The following is an 18,909-nucleotide window of genomic DNA, read 5'->3' on the forward strand; positions in this document are numbered from 1 at the left end:
AGTCTTATCTTTATTGTAATAATTGCATGATCGTACTTTTGATTATGTATAGCACTACACTTTTATGTGTGTTACTGTTGTGTGAAACTTCCAGTTGCTCTAATGTGATGTGGTAATAACGGGAGTTAATCTCGAGATAAATTGTCCCTAAGTGGGGAGGTTGATAAGTGAACTATGTAGCAGCTTTGGATTTATTATTAGTGAAAGTTTTTGATCGAATTCTTGCACATCATAAATATCTTACAATAGCTTCGTCATTAAGTTGGCTTGTGACGTAAACCATTGATGGGGTGATATGGTCAATTTAGTGTCAACCATCACATCATGATCACGTAACTTGTGTTATTGGGGTCGGGGTGTGTCAGATATTCGTGGCCTTCAATAGAATTAATGAAAATTTAAAATGAAACTTTAGAGATTGTCAAATATTAGTTTGGACGAAATATATGAATTCCTTCGATATTTAATAGATTTGTCAGAAATATCAACAGTATATGTCGATTTTAGCCTAAATTTAAAGAGTTTCTCCAATATAAGATGAAGTCTAAACTTCACCCTCCATTTCAATATCTTTTTATGAATTTTTGGAAATTTTCATGAACATATCGCCTGTATCAAAGAAATTTTAAACCCTGATCGTAGTAACAACTCTAGGATTGTATTACTCACTCCCTAATCAATTGACGGAAGCTCAGACTCGAAGACCGGAGCAAAGACGCATTGACAATTAACGCACATTGCAGCCACTTTTTGTGAATCACACCCAAGAGCAAGTTTCTTTCTTCTTTTTTTTTAACTTTCGATTGTTATTGGCGGCATTGTTTTTCTTTTTTTTGGAAGAACACCATGCCAAAACATGGTGAAAAATTTATTGCAACAACAGAAATTTACAACCAAGGCCCAAAACAGATATACAAAGCAAAACGGGGCCAACCAAACACACCAAAACAAGCCCAACCAAAAGTTGGATCCGAAGAAAACAGAAAACTAGAACACCGCTGCAACCACCGCCCAAATCCCAACTCCCAACTCCCAACCGAGCCGCGCCTCAACAAATCCAACAACCAATTCCAATCTTCAATCCAAACACAGCCACAGGTGAACAAGAACCTGCAGCAAAGATAAAGAAGTGCGTGGAAATCCACGAGCAACATTGCCAACCAAGGCAGACAACAAAGAGAAGGTGGGGGTGTTTGGAACACCCTACCCAGTGCAAGCACCAGATCTGATCTCACCGGCTCAACAAGCCGCAACTCACGGCGAAACTGGACCAAAGATTGGAAAGTAGAGGAAGGAGGAGGAGAGATAGCAGTGGGAGGAGAAAAGGGAAAAGCGAACCAGAAAGCAGGGGAAAGAAGCATCGGAAGGGAGAAGAGAGGGAGACGAAAGCAAAAACAGAAGAGCACCCACCGATCCCAGCCGCAACCAGGATCGGCGACAACAAACAGAAAACGAACGAGAACCACTCACACGAAAGGGTGAGAATCGCCCTCAAACAGAGGGTAGGTCTCTCACGGAGGAGAGAAATTTTTCTTGTTATTGGCGGCATTTTGCTATGGAGCAATTATAACTTACCAAGCTTACAACAAAAGCTTTTAAATATTTAAACATCAAGCTTCTAAATTTCGACTTAAGTTTACGAGCGAGGGTGGGAGGGAGGGCAAAGAAATCTGAACTCAAATTTAAAAGCACTTTCTATACACGAAGAGCGAAAAGTTAGTCCAGATCCGTTAAAATTATATAATCATCAAAATCTCAGTGAAATCTGACTATGCCGGTGAAACAAAACATTTGCTTTCTCAAGACATGCTCTAACAAGTTTCACTCTGCCTTTCAACTGTCATATCACGAAGTTGTTAAAACTACTTAGCCCAGAACGTATGAAACATTTCCCGTGGACATTGGCAAACAGTTCATATCAGGATTTCATTCATGACAATGCATGAGACCGTTGTGGACCTACAAAATTCCTTTACGATGCAGGAACAGATGGAGCAGCCCAAAATTTTACCTTCTTATCGACACTTGATGTGGCCAAAACCAGCACTTTCTCATCACCTACGGAGGGAAAAATGATACGCATTAATATATTAGAACGACAATTAAAAGCAATAAAATAATTAATCAAGTCTCGACAAATGGAATACAGCATTTGGAGGATAATAGATCCTGATTTAAGTTTACTCGAGGGCTAATTATAGCGAAATTGTATTACATTCAATTGTCTTGTAACCAATCTCTCCACCAAATACTTCTCAATAAGTCAGACCATCAAATGGACTGTCCATTAGACTAAATTGTCCCTCATGATGTAACGGAACAGATTTTATGCCGAAACATATTCACATGGAACTAGAAACACCAGGGTTTTTGCAATGGAAAAGTTATTCAGGTTAGCCAGACTTCTCTACACAGGCACACTTTATCATGCTCTTATTGTGCCAATGTTGTCAACGGTGGAACAGTAATGACATATAAAAACTAATTGCAACACAAGTTTAAGATATTCAAGACTAGTGGTTTACCAAATGGAATTGGCTTGGGTGCCCAAGAAATGCCTGTGATGTCACCTGCATGGAGAAGAAGAATTAGAGAAGATTCACAACTTGAAACCATCTCTGGGATAACAATCCAAAGCTCCACCAAACTTTGATTAGCAAGTTAAGATGAAATAAATTATTTCCCGCCTCATCTGTTCCTAAGTAACATGTACAGTTGACTTGAATCTTCGTTATGTATTAAACATTTGGCTTACCAAGCACGTATTACTTGTTAAGAGCAGAGCAAATTCTTACATGTGGTGCTCCGTCAAACATTTTAACCTAATCGATAAATTCGTTCTTTTTTATCAACTGACCAAGAATTTTGGCATGGCCATAAAAACATCATATATTTGGCTATAGAAAAAGATGCTAAATTTCTTTCTGAAAAGTAATTAGATATTGGAGAACCAACAAGGTACATGGAAAGGATAAAATGAAGAAAAAAAAAACTTCAGATAAACTCAAGCGTACCTTCATGTGCTTTATCAGCTGTGTCCAAAACCTTTCCAGTTTCAATGCATAACCATTGTAGTGTCGAACCATGGGTTGCTGCCAATATTTTTCCATCCGGAGATAAACTAAGACGATCATAGTGGGCAGCAGCACCACCCAAATCAAGTGGAATTGGAAACACCTTCAGAGTTTTTGGATCCTCATCCATATGAAAGCGAACTTTGAGAGAACAGACAACGAGAGTCAGTATGCCAAATTAAAAGTACCAACACAAGTTATCAGACACAAAGAACCGCATCCGGACATTTTTGTACAACCCATGCAGATGAATAATTCCATTTAACAGAAAATTATTTCTATCCTAAAACCATAAGAGACAACTGACACCCAATGCATAGGATATACTGTTTTATACAACATGCACACAGTTTCACATACATGGTAGACTGGTAGTTATCAGATTCTTTAACCGCTATAACAGAAACAAACAAGGAAGGGAATTATGACCCTAATGAAAGCATGGTTCATCCATTGATGAGAAGAAATAAATTTTCCACAATCTTTATAATACAAACTAAATGACCATATTTGGGAAACATGATTAATGAAATTGTGTTCTCTTGATTTGAGCGTATGAACAATAGCTAGGGCCAAAAAATGACTCGATATTTCTTTTTCTTTTGACTTGCCATGTCTTGATGTAAATCATGTAATACATGTTTTTATGACAGTTGATGCATACTCCATGTTTGTAATGACAGTTGATATATACTCCATGTAATGGACTAAGATTACAGAGGTGCATGTGTTTGTATATGCTTGGAGGGAGTTTTGACTATTATGCTGCTGTACATGCAAAGAAGGCATAATATACAGAACAGAATCTAAGTCAAACATACCATTGATATTCCAAATTCTTATTGAACCATCTTTGGACGTTGTGATCATTTGTTCTGAGTTAGGAGTAAAGCATAACCAAGTTACTGCACTCTGAAAAACAACCAGATGTAACTGAGATATAGCATATACAATTCAAGCATGAGCAAAAAGAATTGATGATAAGAAAGAACCAAAAACAAAGTTACAATTTTACAGCTAAAAAGAATTCAAATGATGTCATTGATTGAAAAAGTAGGAATTTGTTATTTGCAATCCAAAAATAGCATTCTTGCACACCTTATGTGTGGATGCAAGGACTGCAGGAAGCTATATTTGGAGTGCATAGACAAAAGAAAACATATAAGTAACCTTCTGGGCTTTAATGACTCCAAAAGTAGCTTTCTTGCATAACTCTAGCATTTATCCTAGACCACAATTTGCATCATAATTGTAATCTTCAAAAGAAAACATATAATAATATACTATAGTATAGACAATAAACCCTAATAAGCACTTATTCTTTTTTCTTTTTCTGGCCAACGCTAATCCTCGAACTTGATCTCATTTAATTTTCAAAAAATTAACGGAAAGCTGATAGAGAGGCTTCGTTAAGACACGCATGAAATCATATTATGTAACATCATTGTACATAAAAACATACAAGTATAAAAACATATGAGTAACCTTATGGCCTTTAAGTTGCATAGCTTTTGTGACCTCCTTCACTGAACCATCCTTTGAATAGACGATCTCCCACACCTGCCAAGGAAATCTGGGATGTTAACAGAACAACTATATTATAGGCCATAAAGCACCTAGTTCCTCTAACATGCAAATTAAACAACGGAGTTGATTATGGTATTTTGAAAGTTAAAAGGTCCAGAACAGGTATAAAAACTGAGTATGCAATTTAAAGAAAGAACTGAGTTACTATTGAAAATGCTAATGGACTTCAAATTTGCATGTTACTTATTTGGTTAACCCAAATATGATGCGGATAATTGGCCACATCAAACTAATACATGGACTTCTATAATGTTGCAGAACCTTTTGAAATCACTCCCTTGCACATGCTCAACACATATGACTACATGCAAGAAGTGTTGCACTTAGCATTTATATCCCATTGTGGTCAACGTAAATGTTTTATTTATACTTTTCGAATGAGGGATCAACTTGAATGAAGAACTGGATCTGTAAACCATAATTGAACATGATGTCACAATCCTTAATATGAAACTTAAGTAGAACTCTTAAAACTACGAACTCCTAAGTATTTGCAACTTCTTTAAACACCCCATGTTGCTGGGATTTTTCACATCCCTGGGCCACTGAAGAACTTACAGATAATTTACCTTCACATCTGCAGTAAATGCTGCCGCAGCAAGGAAACGCCCATTTGGTGATATAGCAGCCATGGTGTTTTTCAACTGATTTGTGTCAACATGCCCCAAAATCTTGCCGGTTTTACCATGCCAAAGTTTGATGTCAGTTCCTACAGGTAACATAACAAATTAGAACCACAAAGTATGCACACTCAATCAGGGGAAACTCTGGAAAAAGAACTAGTATTCATATTGAGATCATAATCTTGACGATCTACTGGCAATGTGAAATTCTAGCATGAAGATTAGATGATTGAGGCATGGGATATTGGGCAAAAAATAAAATAAACAGAAGGAAAATACACTATCAAGATTGAGTTGGAAAGTTGGATGGGACATTGAAAGCTAAAGAACTTCATTTATTGGTGATCAAAACCTTATTTGATTAATCAAGGTATGTGCATACTGCATACATACAGGAGGAAGCATCCTGAACGTGGAGATTACAAGGGAATGGCTGCAGAGAGGAGAAGGAGGTTGTGACTTGTGCGGGAGGGAAGAGAAGATGTCACAGATATAGAAAACAAAAATAAATAGGTCGTACCCAGTGCACAAGGCTCCAGCTTTACGCAGGGTCTGGGAGAGGTGAATGTCGGCTAGCCTTACCCCCATTTATGGAGAGGCTGCCCCAAGTCTCGAACCCGAGACCTACCGCTCATGGACGAAGGCAGTTGCCATCGCACCAAGTGCGACCTCTAGAAAACAAAAATAAATAAATAAAAATAAATAAAATAAAGTAAAAGACCTTTAGGGAATTTAAGGTTGATACACTGATTCAGGGTGGGGGAGTGTACGGTAAAGAAATAGAACAACCAATGGCATTCTGACGTGTGGTATGGTAATTCTAAATACATTATATTTGGGTCAAGTTTGTCGAGATTCAAAATTTTGAACCTGAAAGCCAGATAGATCTTACTGGCTTAAATGCTACACCTGATTACACCCCTTTAAAGACTAGAAAGTAGAAACCAAACAAAATTGACCTGAGTTCATCTTACTCCGTTTAATCGTTAATTTTCCCACCCCTTTCTTCTCACTCTACATTCTACAGTCTTCACCATATTCATTTCTCTCAAGTGCTTATCAAATTTCTAAGCAACCCTTTTCATGCATTGCAAGAGTTCAACACTTTCTAAATAATTCTGACAAGAATCCTACAAGCACTATTAAATGTGACCATCTAGTGTATAGAACCTTACAAGCCCAAAACATTTTAAATGTCACTACGTATTATGAAGTTAGAAAATGTTGAATGTAAACATGCACACAAATTCTTATGCAGGATAAGGCAATAATAAGATACCTTCTGAGCATGAAGCAACAATTGTACTCCCATCAGCAGTGCCATAACTCGCTGTGGTCCCAGATAGGGTGAGAATACCTAATTTATCGTGAACTTTGTGATGGTCCCACTTGACTTCAGGCAGAGAAAGCTTGGGTTGCTGCTTAGCTTCCTCAGAAGGTTTGGGTTTTTCCACCCCACCGTACATGTACAAAGAAGATCCGGTCAGACTTTGAGAAGCCACAACTATTGATAATCCATCATCCGAAAATGAAACTGCTACAGGCTGACCAGCTCCAGGAGGCAAACTAACTCTCAGAAACCTGTTGAAAAGTTACAGAATTTGAGAAATGCAAAGCAACTTAACTCATGAGCATAATCGAAACTTCTCTGGTAAGTGGTAATGCATCAAGGGTAGTTGAAATTCATACTTGAAACTTTTACTCGAAGCATCATCCAGCTTGAATACCCTAAGCACTCCATCCGCACAAGCTGATTGAAAGAGTAAGAAATCATGAGCAATTGAAATATAAACATCAGACAAGTCAAAATCAAAATCACCGGCCACATTATACACGATCTAAATCATCCAAAAAAACAGATCAGACACAATTATAACTCATCGAACAAATGCCAACCAAGTAACGAATATTGAAGTCCGGATTTTAACCTAATAATCATTTCTAATTGCTCCTCAAAAAGAAAACGAAAAATAACTGACGCACTAAGCTCGGAATAAAAGTGAAATGATTGCTTACCTGTTGCCAAACTCCGCCCGTCAGAGGAGAAGCATAGGCCATTGACCGCATCTCCATGGCCTTTCAAAGTATTCACATCCAACGGATGATGTTTCTTGTGTTGATCCTACATTCCGTCATCCAACAGATCATACCAAAATCAAATTCATTAACTCTGAACCTAAAGCATTGCAAATTCAATCATTCCCTGTGTAATGAGGTCGAATGAGTAACATGCAACTCAATTAAAAAGAAAATCACACATTTTCTCGGCATCCAAACAGAAAATTCAACAGAGACACTTCCAGAAGGAAAAGACTCGTTTCGGTGTTACCTTGTCAGAGGCGTGAGACTTCTTAGTCTGGTGAGGCTTTGATTGGTGCTTTTTCGGGTCCGACTGGAGCTCCGGCTTCGAAATAGACTGGATTTCGGAGCTCCGTTTCCGGAAGTAGCTTGTGAAGAAAGCGAGGGCGATGACAGCGCCGACGAGAATCGAGAGCACCGCAACTGGAAGAACCGGATCCATCGGTAACCGGAAAGGGATTGGGGAGGTGAGGGTTTGGATACGGTGACGATGATCGGAATGCGTCCGGGGGAATGGAAAAAGGGGAGGAGGTGTCAATTGATTGACACAATCACGTATTGGTGTCTGAATTACCTTAAGGGAAATTTGGAAAAATAATCAAATTTTAGACCCAGAATTATAGCCACCATATTAATTTTATGATATTTATAATCAAAACTTGATGTAAAACCCTTAATATTAGAGTTTCTCACAACAACCAAAACAAACCTTTAAACTATCCTAAAATGAGAAATTAATCTTCATCACTTTTTTGTTTTCACTATTCACTTTGCATATGCAATTTCGTATTCTTTCTTCATCCACTGGAAAAATATATTGGAATGTATGCAATTTAGTTAGTGAAACACTAAATTGAAGTACCTAATTACAAAAATAATAATTAGCTATGAAATTAGTACATTCTGAAGAACATTTTCACAGGTTGTCTTGCTAATTAAAAAGAAAGTTAATTCAGTGGCCTCAATTTGCAGTAATCCTCAACATTTTAAGGTAGTTTAAAGGTTGTGTTGTGGTTGTTATGAGAAACCCTAGTATTAAGGGTATATTAATAGTTTTACATCAAGTTTTGGTTATAATTATCATAAAATTAAAATGGTGGTTATAATTCTATATGAGATCTAAAATTTGGTTATTTTTCCAAATTTCCCATTACCTTTTCAAGGATAATAGCATCCTTTTTTATTTGTAAGTGGGAGGTGGGAGGTGGGAGGTTTAGGTTCGATTCTCGTTATTACAAGCTCATTTTGAGGTTAAATTCATCTTCTTTTCCTTAGTGATGATAATATCGTTTGTTAAAAAAAACTAAGTTCCTCACTTACATTTGTGCACCAGACTATCTTTAATTGTACTAGCTTTAGGGACTAACATGAACTAACTTAAAATAGACTAAATTGAACTGTATTAGTAAAACGTTTGGTACAGTGTTGAACTAAGAAACATAATTTATTCATTTATCACATTTGGTTCCATGTTTGTTCAACCCTAGTTATCTGGGTAATTTGGTATCAGAGCCAAGTGATTGGTAATTGAATAAGTCATTTATAGTTAATTCATTCCACCCAATTCTTTGGTCTTTGCAGTAATTCAATATTTTATCTGTTCATTGGTTTCTTAATTATCTGAGTTTCTAATCTTGAACTAAACGAAAATAGACTATATCCAAACAATAAGTCCCGAGGATGTGGCATGAGTGGACCAGGAGGATCGGAGAGAGAGTGAAAACCCAGTAAGTCTAGAACCCAACAAATTATCTAATTTACTCCGTTTGAACAAACCATAGAAGCAATTGTGATAAATGAATAAAAAGAAAGAGTAGAAGTCTTCATCTATGCCAATTGAAATCAGTGGTTATGAAAATATTCATAATGAAGATAATGAATTTAAAATAATGATGAAGATATTATCTGAAAATAATTTTTATTGCAAAACTTACCTAATGACTTACAATTGACTGATAAAATTTACTGGGAGAACTAGATGATAATGCTCGTAGGCATCCTTCTTCTAAAAATGAAAAAGTGTTTACAATATTTGATTTCTTTGAATACAGTGTGAAGTCAAAGAAAGTTTGAATTAGAGAAAATAGATGGAAATTAACTTGTCTTTTTTGTCTTCAAAGTCTTCCTCTTATAGACTTGGTAAATGAGACTTGAATGATTGAGTTCTTTACTGATGAAGCACGGGATGGAAGAAGATTTGGTTTTACTATTGATGAATACTTGTCGGAATAATTGTTGCTTTTACTGTAGAACATACTGAGTGATTCTTGCTGACTGATTGGATCCTTGCTTTTCCATGTGAATAATGTTTGAAGTTCACATGGAATCTTGAAATGATGACTGAATTTTCACATGGTGATTGACATTGTGACTAATTAAGTTCACATGGCTTAACTTGATGTTTTACATGGCTTTATACAAATGGGTCTTGAGAATCTTAGTAGTCAGCCCACCTGGTGCTATGACTGATTATCTTTACTGATTACTGTGATGATGCATCTGAAGATTCGAAGGAAGTTTCATCTTCTTTGTCTTTAGGAGTTTTTGTCCAAGGTCTTCAATTTCTGCAACTTTGTGCTTTGATTTTGATGACTTGGAAGACTTTGACTTTCCTTTGAGTGAGAAGGATGAAGATGTCTGATAATAACTATGTTTCGATGATTGGCATAACTGGCTATGGTTCAATGGGAATTCACTAAGAACTTGTTCAATGATTATTTGTTGGTTGAATTTATCCCACCATTTGATTGATCTGACTCTATGGATATCTTCATTGTCTGCTTCATACCCCTATTTTAAAATCCATGGAACTTTATATTTGTCCCTAATTTTACGATTTTATTAATTTTAAAAGAGTGAATTGACAAAAATGCCCTTAGAGGTGAGGCTATCGACTTTTGTTGACCAGTGTATTGCGAGACGTATGAAATATTCTTTTAGCATATCCTCATAGTGCTTATCACTATAAACACGTGGGTGCAAGTGGAATCGAATTCGGGGTTACGACGAAAATTTTATGAAACTACGAACTGAAAGGCAATTTGGTAAATTTAAGCTTACGGGAGATTTTCTTTCTGTTTTGTTTTTTATGGGATCGGAGTGTCAGCTGAGTGGGACCCATAACCCACTAGTTGCTCTTACTCTCATGTTTCCCTCACTCCCGTGTTTCCTTCTCTCAGGACTAACTTTCATTTTTTTTTTTTTCAAATCTCCCCTCACCTCACATCACCACTCACAGATTGCCAACTCATCCTTCTTTCCCTCTAACCCTCTTAGCTCTCTCCTCCTTTCTCCCTCATTCTTTATCTTCCAGAGACCATCAAAACGCAACCACTCGCCCACTCCGGTGAAACCCTTTATCACAAAATCACCATCGCCGATAGTTATGACATTCCCCCTTTCTTTCATCACCTCTCCCTATCTCGTCTCTCTCTACCTCAGCTGGCATGGAGATGCAACATCGCATCACTATCTAATGAACCCAACTCTGGCGAGTTTTCGATTTTCCAACCAAGGGTAAGCCTTGGGAGCCCTCAACCTCAAATCTTATTGTATTTGAACTCCTGATAAGGCCTTTAACCTTCAAAATATGATTTGGTAGTGTTTAGGTGCGAGACATCTCGGGGGAAATTTTCCCAGAAATTTTGGAAGCTTGAACTGTGGTCATTGATGAGTCAATTTCATATTATATATTTTACCCTATTTTTAGTATGTTTTGGTAATTATTTTGATAGAATTTTGATACTTTGATTTATATTTTCAATATAGGACATCCGACTTCCTCTGGAGCAAAACATGACTAAACGGACGAATTTTGGAGTGATTAAAATTGGAGGACATTCGTAAGTGAGTTAGCTTAATCGTATCAAAATATCAGATTTTTCCACCAAGCAGTTATTTTCTGGCGATAAAATAAAGGAGTGATGCACGGGGTTGGAATAGTGACGTTTTGGGCTTAAATTGCGTTTTTGAAGCCCAAGATGAGTCATGCATGTCTAGATTTGATCTGAATACCACAGATGGATTGCATGTTTGATATACGCTCTATGTTGGGGGTTTAAGTAGGCAGTGGCAAAGCCAGAAATTGACGGAGGGGGGGGGGGGGCGAAGTTAAAAGAGTGAAAGGTTCAAAATAATAGCAACAATCATTTTATATAGTAATGTCTTCCATAATTTATCAATATAAACAAATTACAATTGTTGTCAATGATTTCATATCATGAAAATGTTGCATAATAGGCTCGTTATCAATTAAAGCAAATACATCTCTCTCAATGTAGACAAGCATGCTATCACTTAACCATTGATCTCCCATTTTGTTACGCAATGGTGTTTTCACACTCTTCATAGCGGAAAAAGCCCTCTCCACCAAAGCGGTTGCAACTGGTAACACCAAAGCCAATGTAAGAAGCTTATACACTAATATGCTTGCACACCTCCCGGTCTTCACCAACTCCTTTGCAAGATCACCAATTCCTCTCAATGATGAAAACTCATTATGCATCTTTATATCATGAATGTAATTGTCAAGTTGAATTGGAAGATTCATGAGGTCCACACGATCAAAATTTTGAGGATAAAGTTAACAATTTTTGCTTTGTCAAAAGATGCAAAATTATTCACCGGACTCAAACATGCCATACAAAGAAGCAACTCGGTATTTACCTCATTGAAGCGATCATTCAATTCCTTTAATTGTGTATCAAGGACTTAAAAATAGAGGTCCACACAATAATAATGGAAGTTTGTGAGTCTTGGAGCTTTACGCCTTGATTTTCTGGGTACAAAATGCAAATCCTCCATGTTAGGAACGACAATATCATGCTCTTGACAAAACTTTTGTACATCATCAAGCAAGTCCCCGAAGTCATCATCTCTCAAGGATTGTAGTATTTACTTGCATACTTCCACTAATGCCATTGCATTCACAATATCTTGATTTTTCTTTTGCAATGCTTGTGATAACTCATTTGTAACTCCCAATATGAGTCTCATAAAAAAAAGGTGTAACACAAAATCAAAAGTGTGTATGTTATGGAATAACTGACTTGTTTCACCGAAATTGTCTTGATTTGTATCATCTTTAATCCATTCAAGCACATCCACCACGGCTTTAAACATGACAATAATACTAACTATAGTAACATAATGTGATTTTCAACGTGTATCACAAGGACGCATGAGACTACTCTCTTGATTTAACCCTCTACCCATTCCAAGATCACCAATATCAAGAGCTTTCTTAATTTGTTCTTATTGTTTCTCTCTAAATGCATCACGACGCTTACATGATGATCCAATAGTATTGACCAAAATACTAGCATTGTTGAAGAAAATGGTGACACCCTCAATTCCCTTTGTAACAGCTACAAGAGCTAGTTGAAGTTGGTGTGCAAAACAATGAACATAAAATGCTTGAGGATACTTGTTCAAAATCTTTGTTTTAAGGCCATTTAGCTCATGTTTCATATTACTAGCTTTATCATAGCCCTGTCCTCGTAACTTGGACATACTCAAATGTGTTGTAGCAAAGAATCTCTCAATAGCCTCTTCAAGCGAGCTACTAGTTGTAGAGGAGACATGTTGCACACCCAAAAACGTTTCAATTGCTTCTCCTTTTTTGTTCACATAACGCAATACCACCGCTATTTGCTGTTTAGTTGAAGAATCACGTGATCCATCAACCAAAACAGAAAAAAATTCACCTTCCATATCTTTAGGGATTGCATTTATAGTTTCAATGGCACAAGCACGGACAAGATCTTTTTGAATATCGGAAGAAGTATACTTAAGATTCTTGGGAGCATTCTCAAACACAAACTTCCTAACTTGCTTATTATGCTTGGAAAGAAATTGGTTAAGCTCCAAATAATTACCTCTATTGCTTGATTTCAACGATTCTTCATGACCACGAAAAGGCAAACCTTGTCCCAACAACCATCTTGTGCACTCAAGTGAGGCACTCAAGAAAGTATGATAATTATTGCGAGCTTCATTGGTTTGCTTAATCACAAATGTTTCAATGTGTTGTTTTTGTGTCATCAAATCTCTAGCTTGTCGTACAACTTTATTATGAAGACTTCCAATACCTCCCTCATGGGCTCGAAGATTTTTGGGTCCTTTCCTCCAATTTGTAAACCCTTTCTCAGTGAAGACATCACTTCTAGTGCCACCCATTTGATCGAAATCACATTTGAAAAGATAGCAATAACAACAAAATGCAGCATCTTTTGATATACTATACTCCAACCACTTAAACCTATCAAACCAACCGGTGATAAAACATCTTTTGTTGATAACTTTTCTTGGCATAATGTGGTCTCTAGGTTGACAAGGATCATTTTGGAGATAGTGTCTACGAATTGCTTCACAATAATTAGGTGGATAATCAAGCATTCAATGTCTATATCCAGGGTCTGCATGAAGATTAGCCAATATTTCATCCAACTCAGTGGGCTCACTTTGTTGTGAACTACTTGGAATATTCGAAGGATGACTTCTTAGAATATTTGAAAGAGGAAGAGGAGGACTACTTGGAATATTTGAAGGAGAATGACTACACGAAATGTTTGAAGGAGGATTTAAGCATTGTTTCTTATAATATCGTTCCATTACGTAACTGTAAAATGGAAAGAAAAAAAATTCTTAGACTCTTAATCCTAGAGTAGACTATACTAATATTCATAATAACCCAACCAACAATTTGAAGGAAGATTTTGTGAAAACATGTTCATTTAAGCAACATCTATAAGCATGCAATTAACAATTAAAGGCGGAATCATGCTAGCATGCACTTAAAAACAAAACATTAACCAAGAAATTCAAAGCCTAGTAGATTGGTGAACCATTAATCAACTCAAAACAAAGTGAGTTGAGATTTATACCTTTGTAGATTCCTCTTTTCATAAGCAAAGGCTAATCACCCAAAGAGAGGGCCTTCATTCCTTGCATCTTAAATCTATGGATTTGGATGGATGAAAAGGTTTCTCCAAGTTCCCAAAATTGAGAACCTTTAAGTCTCTTCACCAAGGTTAGATTGGAGAAGAAATGAGTGACCTTGGAGTAGTGGGATTGCTAGATGCACCTTCCAAGGGGCCGGCCTCTTTAGAGAGAAATGGAGAGACATGTTCTCTCCAATTTTCTCCAAAACAAACCCTAAATGAATTTTGGCTATAAAGTCATATTTATACCTTTATTCATTTGAGTGGCAAACTTGTAAATAAGTCCAAGTTCACTACCCTTAACAATATGGCCGGCCTTAGGGTGTATTTGGGTTGTTTGGGCCTTTGTGAATATTTAGACATTAAGTTGTCATACAACTTAAGTCAATGGGCTTGACGTTCGAAGCCCATTGGGCCTTAAGGTCCAAAAACTATCCCGAGGTCTTTAACGAACTTATTCGTTTGATTAATTAACATATTAATTAATCCTTGCCATAAACAATTAAACCATTTAATTATTCTTACTCATCTCCATTGTTTCTTCAATCTTCACCTTACACGGTGTACGATCCATTAGGTTCCTTTTAGCGAGGCAGTGGGCGATTAAAACCATTTCACATCGATTGTGAATTGAAACTTACTTTCAATTCTCCCTTTAGTGATTACACACGTTTAGGGCTTCCACAAACCATGAGTGACACCTAGCAGCATATCATGGTTACCCAAGCTAATCAAAAGAGGTGGAGAACCTATTCAGTTTAGGATTACAAATGCAATACGGTCTTTCTCTAATACAATACTCTTGACCACATTGTTTGGTTTGATAGTTTATTTATTCATGTCTACTATCCAATGTGATTCGTGTGCTTATATGATTACCTTGAATGTGATTTGGAATGCTTTCCTAAATCTCATTCATACTTTGGCCAAAGATTCTTAATCATATCATAGAGTATTCTCCCTCAAACGGTTTGAAGGTTAGAGATCCCTTGTTGCACATTCACTTGCCTCCATGACTAAGTGGCTTAACCCCAACAATGCCGTGGACACCCTGATGGGGTGACTTTGACATAATCAAAGATTAAGGACTTAACCACAAGACAACTGTGATGCCTCAGGTCAAAGGACTACTTTGCATTATCCCAACCATGAGTTCTCATGTGACATGAATATGAGAACTCTTCGTTGATCGTGTTCAGTGAACTCATTCTGTTGGAAGTATGCCCACAAAGCCACTCATTTGATGTAATAGCTTTTTGGAATACTTATTGTATTAAACTTTTATATGTTTAATGAAGGGCAAATCTTATTGTTAATCACTATTTATTGTATCATGTGTTTAAACAATAAGGGAATCCAAGGAATGTATTTGTTCTAAGAGATAAGTGATCTAATGAGTTAGATTATCGAGACCTTTCTCTTATGTTCATTCCTAAAACGTTCCTAGCCATAGGATTGCTAATTGGGCATTGACAATCCGCTAAGGCTAGTATGTGTTATGTTGACTCAATCGTGAGTATAACTAGTCTCAAGTCATTTGGTGTTGGACACTAAGACAAACACATAGGTGCTCGAAAGAGTACTCGAGTTCACTGAACGACGATCAAAAGAGAGTTCGAACATACATGTCATGTATGAACTCTAAGGTTGCAATATGCAAAGTAGTCCTTTGACCTGAGGCATCATCGATGTCTAATGATTAGGTCCTTGATCTTTGATCCTGTCAACGGCATTCCTTTGGAGTGTCCACGGCATTGTTGGGGTCAAGCTATCTAGTCATGTAGGCATATGAATGCACAACAAGGGATCTCTAACCTTCCATGGTGGAGGGAGAATACTCTAAGATATGATTCTAAAGTCTTTGGCCAAAGCAAATGAATATGACTTAGGAAGTTTGTTCCAAATCATATTCAAGGGAATCATATAGGAAAGTATCACATTGGATAGTAGACATGAAACAAACTATCACTTAAACAATGTGATTAAGAGTATTGTATTAGAGAAGGATCGTATTGCATTGTAGTTGTAACTGGATAGGTTCTCCAACCAATTCTACTTAGCTTGGGTAATCATGATATGCTGCTAGGCGTCACTCATGGTTTGTGGAAGCCCTAATGGTTAGCAAACACTAATCAACAAAAAGGGAGAATTGAAATGTGGTTTCAATTCACAATCGATCGTTAAGAGTAACATCACCCACTGCCTCGCTAAATAGAACCTAATGGATCGTACACCGAGTAAGGATGTATGTGAAGAAATTAAATGAGATGGATAAGCAATTAAATGGTTTAATTGAAGAATGGTCAAGATTAATTAATTAGTTAATTAATTATACGAAAGGTTCGTATTGGGCTTATATGTTGGTTTTGGGTTTCGGGGCCCAAAAACGTTTTGGTCCACAAGGCCCATTATGTTTAAGTTGTATGACAACTAAAACAAAATGGGCAAATTAGCCCAATAACAAAGGATGGCCGGCCATTAGGGTGGATGGGCAAAGTTTGCTTAATTACAAGTTTGCCACTCACCAAAGAAAAGGTTATAAATACAACTTTATAGCTATTTTCTAATTAGGGTTCTTCTTGTTGAAATTGGGTGAAATATTTTCTCCATTTTCTTCTAAGGAGGCCGGCCACTAAGGGGAGGGACATCTAGCAATCTCTTCTTTCCTTAGTCATCCATATCATCTTCACAAGATACAACCTTGGTGAAGAGACTTAGAGACATCAAGCTTTTGGTGTTTTGGAGAACAAATCATTTTTCCTCAAATCATCAAAGGAGCACTAAAGGGAGGAAAACACAAGGAGGATTCAAGGAGCTTGGAGGTGACTTGAAGGCCCTCCACTTGGGTGAATCCCTTGCGTAATCAAGGATGAGCTTCAAGGGTAAAGAATCACTAAATCTTTACTTCTCTTTAATGTTGTTAAAGAGTTTATTTTGGTTCACCATATACTAGGCTTTGAAAGTCATGGGTTTTATGAATTGTTTTTGGATGCATGCCTACTTTAAAGTGTTAATAGCTTGCATGTGTATTCAAATGTTCATACTTGTTCTTAGCTAGGACAAAATTTTTCCTTCACATTCTCTATTGAGCACCTACGTACTTGTCTTGATGTCACACACACCAATGACTCGAGACTAGTCACTCTCCCTGAGAGAAGACACAGTACGTACTGATCTTAACGGACTGTCAATGCCCAATTGGCAATCCTATGATCAGGAACGTTTAGGATGTGTCTACGAAAGAATGGTCTCATGAATCCAACTTCTTTAGATTGCATTCTCCCAATCACATATTCCTTGGACTTATCGTTTAAGCATATAACATTTATATGAGACGACTCAAACAATAATATTTGCCCTTGATATTAAACTAGATTAGTTTAACATGTGAAATGTCCGTAAAGTATCATCATATGATTGGTTTTAGGGCACATTTCCAACACAATTCAATTAATCAATACCAATAAGCATATAAATTATTCAATAAATAAAAAATTCATTCAACTAATCATATGAATACAACTAATCAAAAATTCAAATTTTAATTTTCACCTTAAAAAATAATGTCATAATTTCATATCAATCAATAATCATAGAATCATATCAATAATCAATAACCAATAACCATATTATGCATTACCATATGATTCTATACTAATTAAACAAAATTTGTATTAAATAATTAATTAGGGTTAGAGATTACAAATTTAAGAATTAAAAAATTTACCTTTGAAATTGAAGGCTAGAAGTCGGCTCAGCGGTTGGAGTGGCTGGTGTTGGTAGCAAAAAACCAACAGAAATCAGCCAATAGGGAATTATTTTCCGTTCCGTTGGGGTTGGGCGTTGGCTGCAGGCTTAGGCTGCTGGGATTTTGGGAGCAGCTTTGCTCTCTCTCTATCTCTGATTGGTGAAGGGAGAAATTTGGAATGGTAAAGCACAACACGCGAGCTAACTGAGTGAAGGAACCGGGGACATACCATGCGTTCCCCCCAATACATATAAATTTGTTTTTGTTTTTTTCAAACATTGAAACAGATATGAGACATGGAAGGGCCTGACTTTAAATTTTTTTAATTTTTTTTTACCAGGACCAAGATGACGTCGTTTTGGCCTGGATTTAAAAAGAAAAAAAAGAACCCAGTTTGTTGCTGCACGCAGCAGAACCAGCTCATCGGAGCCAAAACAGACATGGAGAGGTTGGGTTTTTCGGTGAGGGGAGGGGCGAAACCTCGGCTTCAGCTGTGTTTTCCAGCGAGGGGAGGGGTCGCCACTCATCGTCCTTATGTGGCTTCGCCACTGTAAGTAGGCATATATTAGGAAAACCTAACCTTCAAAATATGCATGTATAGATTATAAGTAATTGAGAGAACTATATAGGATTGTTAAGGTGATGGCGGATCCCTAGTGCTTTTTTAATTTGATTTCTCCAATACTGTTTCCTTTTTCTTCATCTTTAATATTGCAGCTTAGTTTACTTTTATCAATTAAATTCGTTTTTAATTTAAGTAGGTTACAAAATCAATCATCTCAACTTTCTGCTTTACAACAATTAATTGGAATTTGATTTGCTTTGATTTATTTAATAATCCCTGTGGAGAACGACCT

The 18,909-nt window shown here is 36.8% G+C and overlaps 2 protein-coding genes across 2 annotated transcripts; both read right to left on the reverse strand.

The window, feature by feature from the left end:
• Positions 1-1,716: 1,716 nt before the first annotated feature.
• On the reverse strand, positions 1,717-8,044 carry LOC103428142 (uncharacterized). Its single transcript, XM_029105649.2, has 10 exons — positions 7,614-8,044; positions 7,301-7,406; positions 6,974-7,034; positions 6,564-6,865; positions 5,231-5,370; positions 4,560-4,634; positions 3,896-3,986; positions 3,015-3,215; positions 2,526-2,570; positions 1,717-2,058 (listed from the first exon to the last, which is right to left on the reverse strand). Exons 1-10 carry the CDS (start codon positions 7,803-7,805, stop codon positions 1,973-1,975), a joined length of 1,299 nt encoding a protein of 432 aa, XP_028961482.2. The 5' UTR covers positions 7,806-8,044; the 3' UTR covers positions 1,717-1,972.
• Positions 8,045-12,616: 4,572 nt separating this feature from the next.
• Positions 12,617-13,540, reverse strand: LOC103428143 (uncharacterized). Its single transcript, XM_008366242.3, has one exon. The coding sequence runs from the start codon at positions 13,538-13,540 to the stop codon at positions 12,617-12,619; it is 924 nt and encodes a 307-aa protein (XP_008364464.3).
• Between the last annotated feature and the right edge of the window lie 5,369 nt (positions 13,541-18,909).

This window comes from Malus domestica, chromosome 07 (assembly GCF_042453785.1).
Source record: "Malus domestica chromosome 07, GDT2T_hap1".
NCBI lineage: Eukaryota > Viridiplantae > Streptophyta > Magnoliopsida > Rosales > Rosaceae > Malus > Malus domestica.

Bases quoted from the DNA above. Each gene is read 5' to 3' on its own strand.
- LOC103428143 (XM_008366242.3), bottom strand. From the start codon at position 13,540: ATGGGTGGCACTAGAAGTGATGTCTTCACTGAGAAAGGGTTTACAAAT.
- LOC103428142 (XM_029105649.2), bottom strand. From the start codon at position 7,805: ATGGATCCGGTTCTTCCAGTTGCGGTGCTCTCGATTCTCGTCGGCGCT. The intron at 4,635-5,230 runs GTAAATTATCTG...TTTCCTTGGCAG, and splicing joins CATTTACTGCAGATGTGAAG to GTGTGGGAGATCGTCTATTC. The intron at 2,059-2,525 runs GTAAACCACTAG...TTCCCTCCGTAG, and splicing joins ACCCAAGCCAATTCCATTTG to GTGATGAGAAAGTGCTGGTT.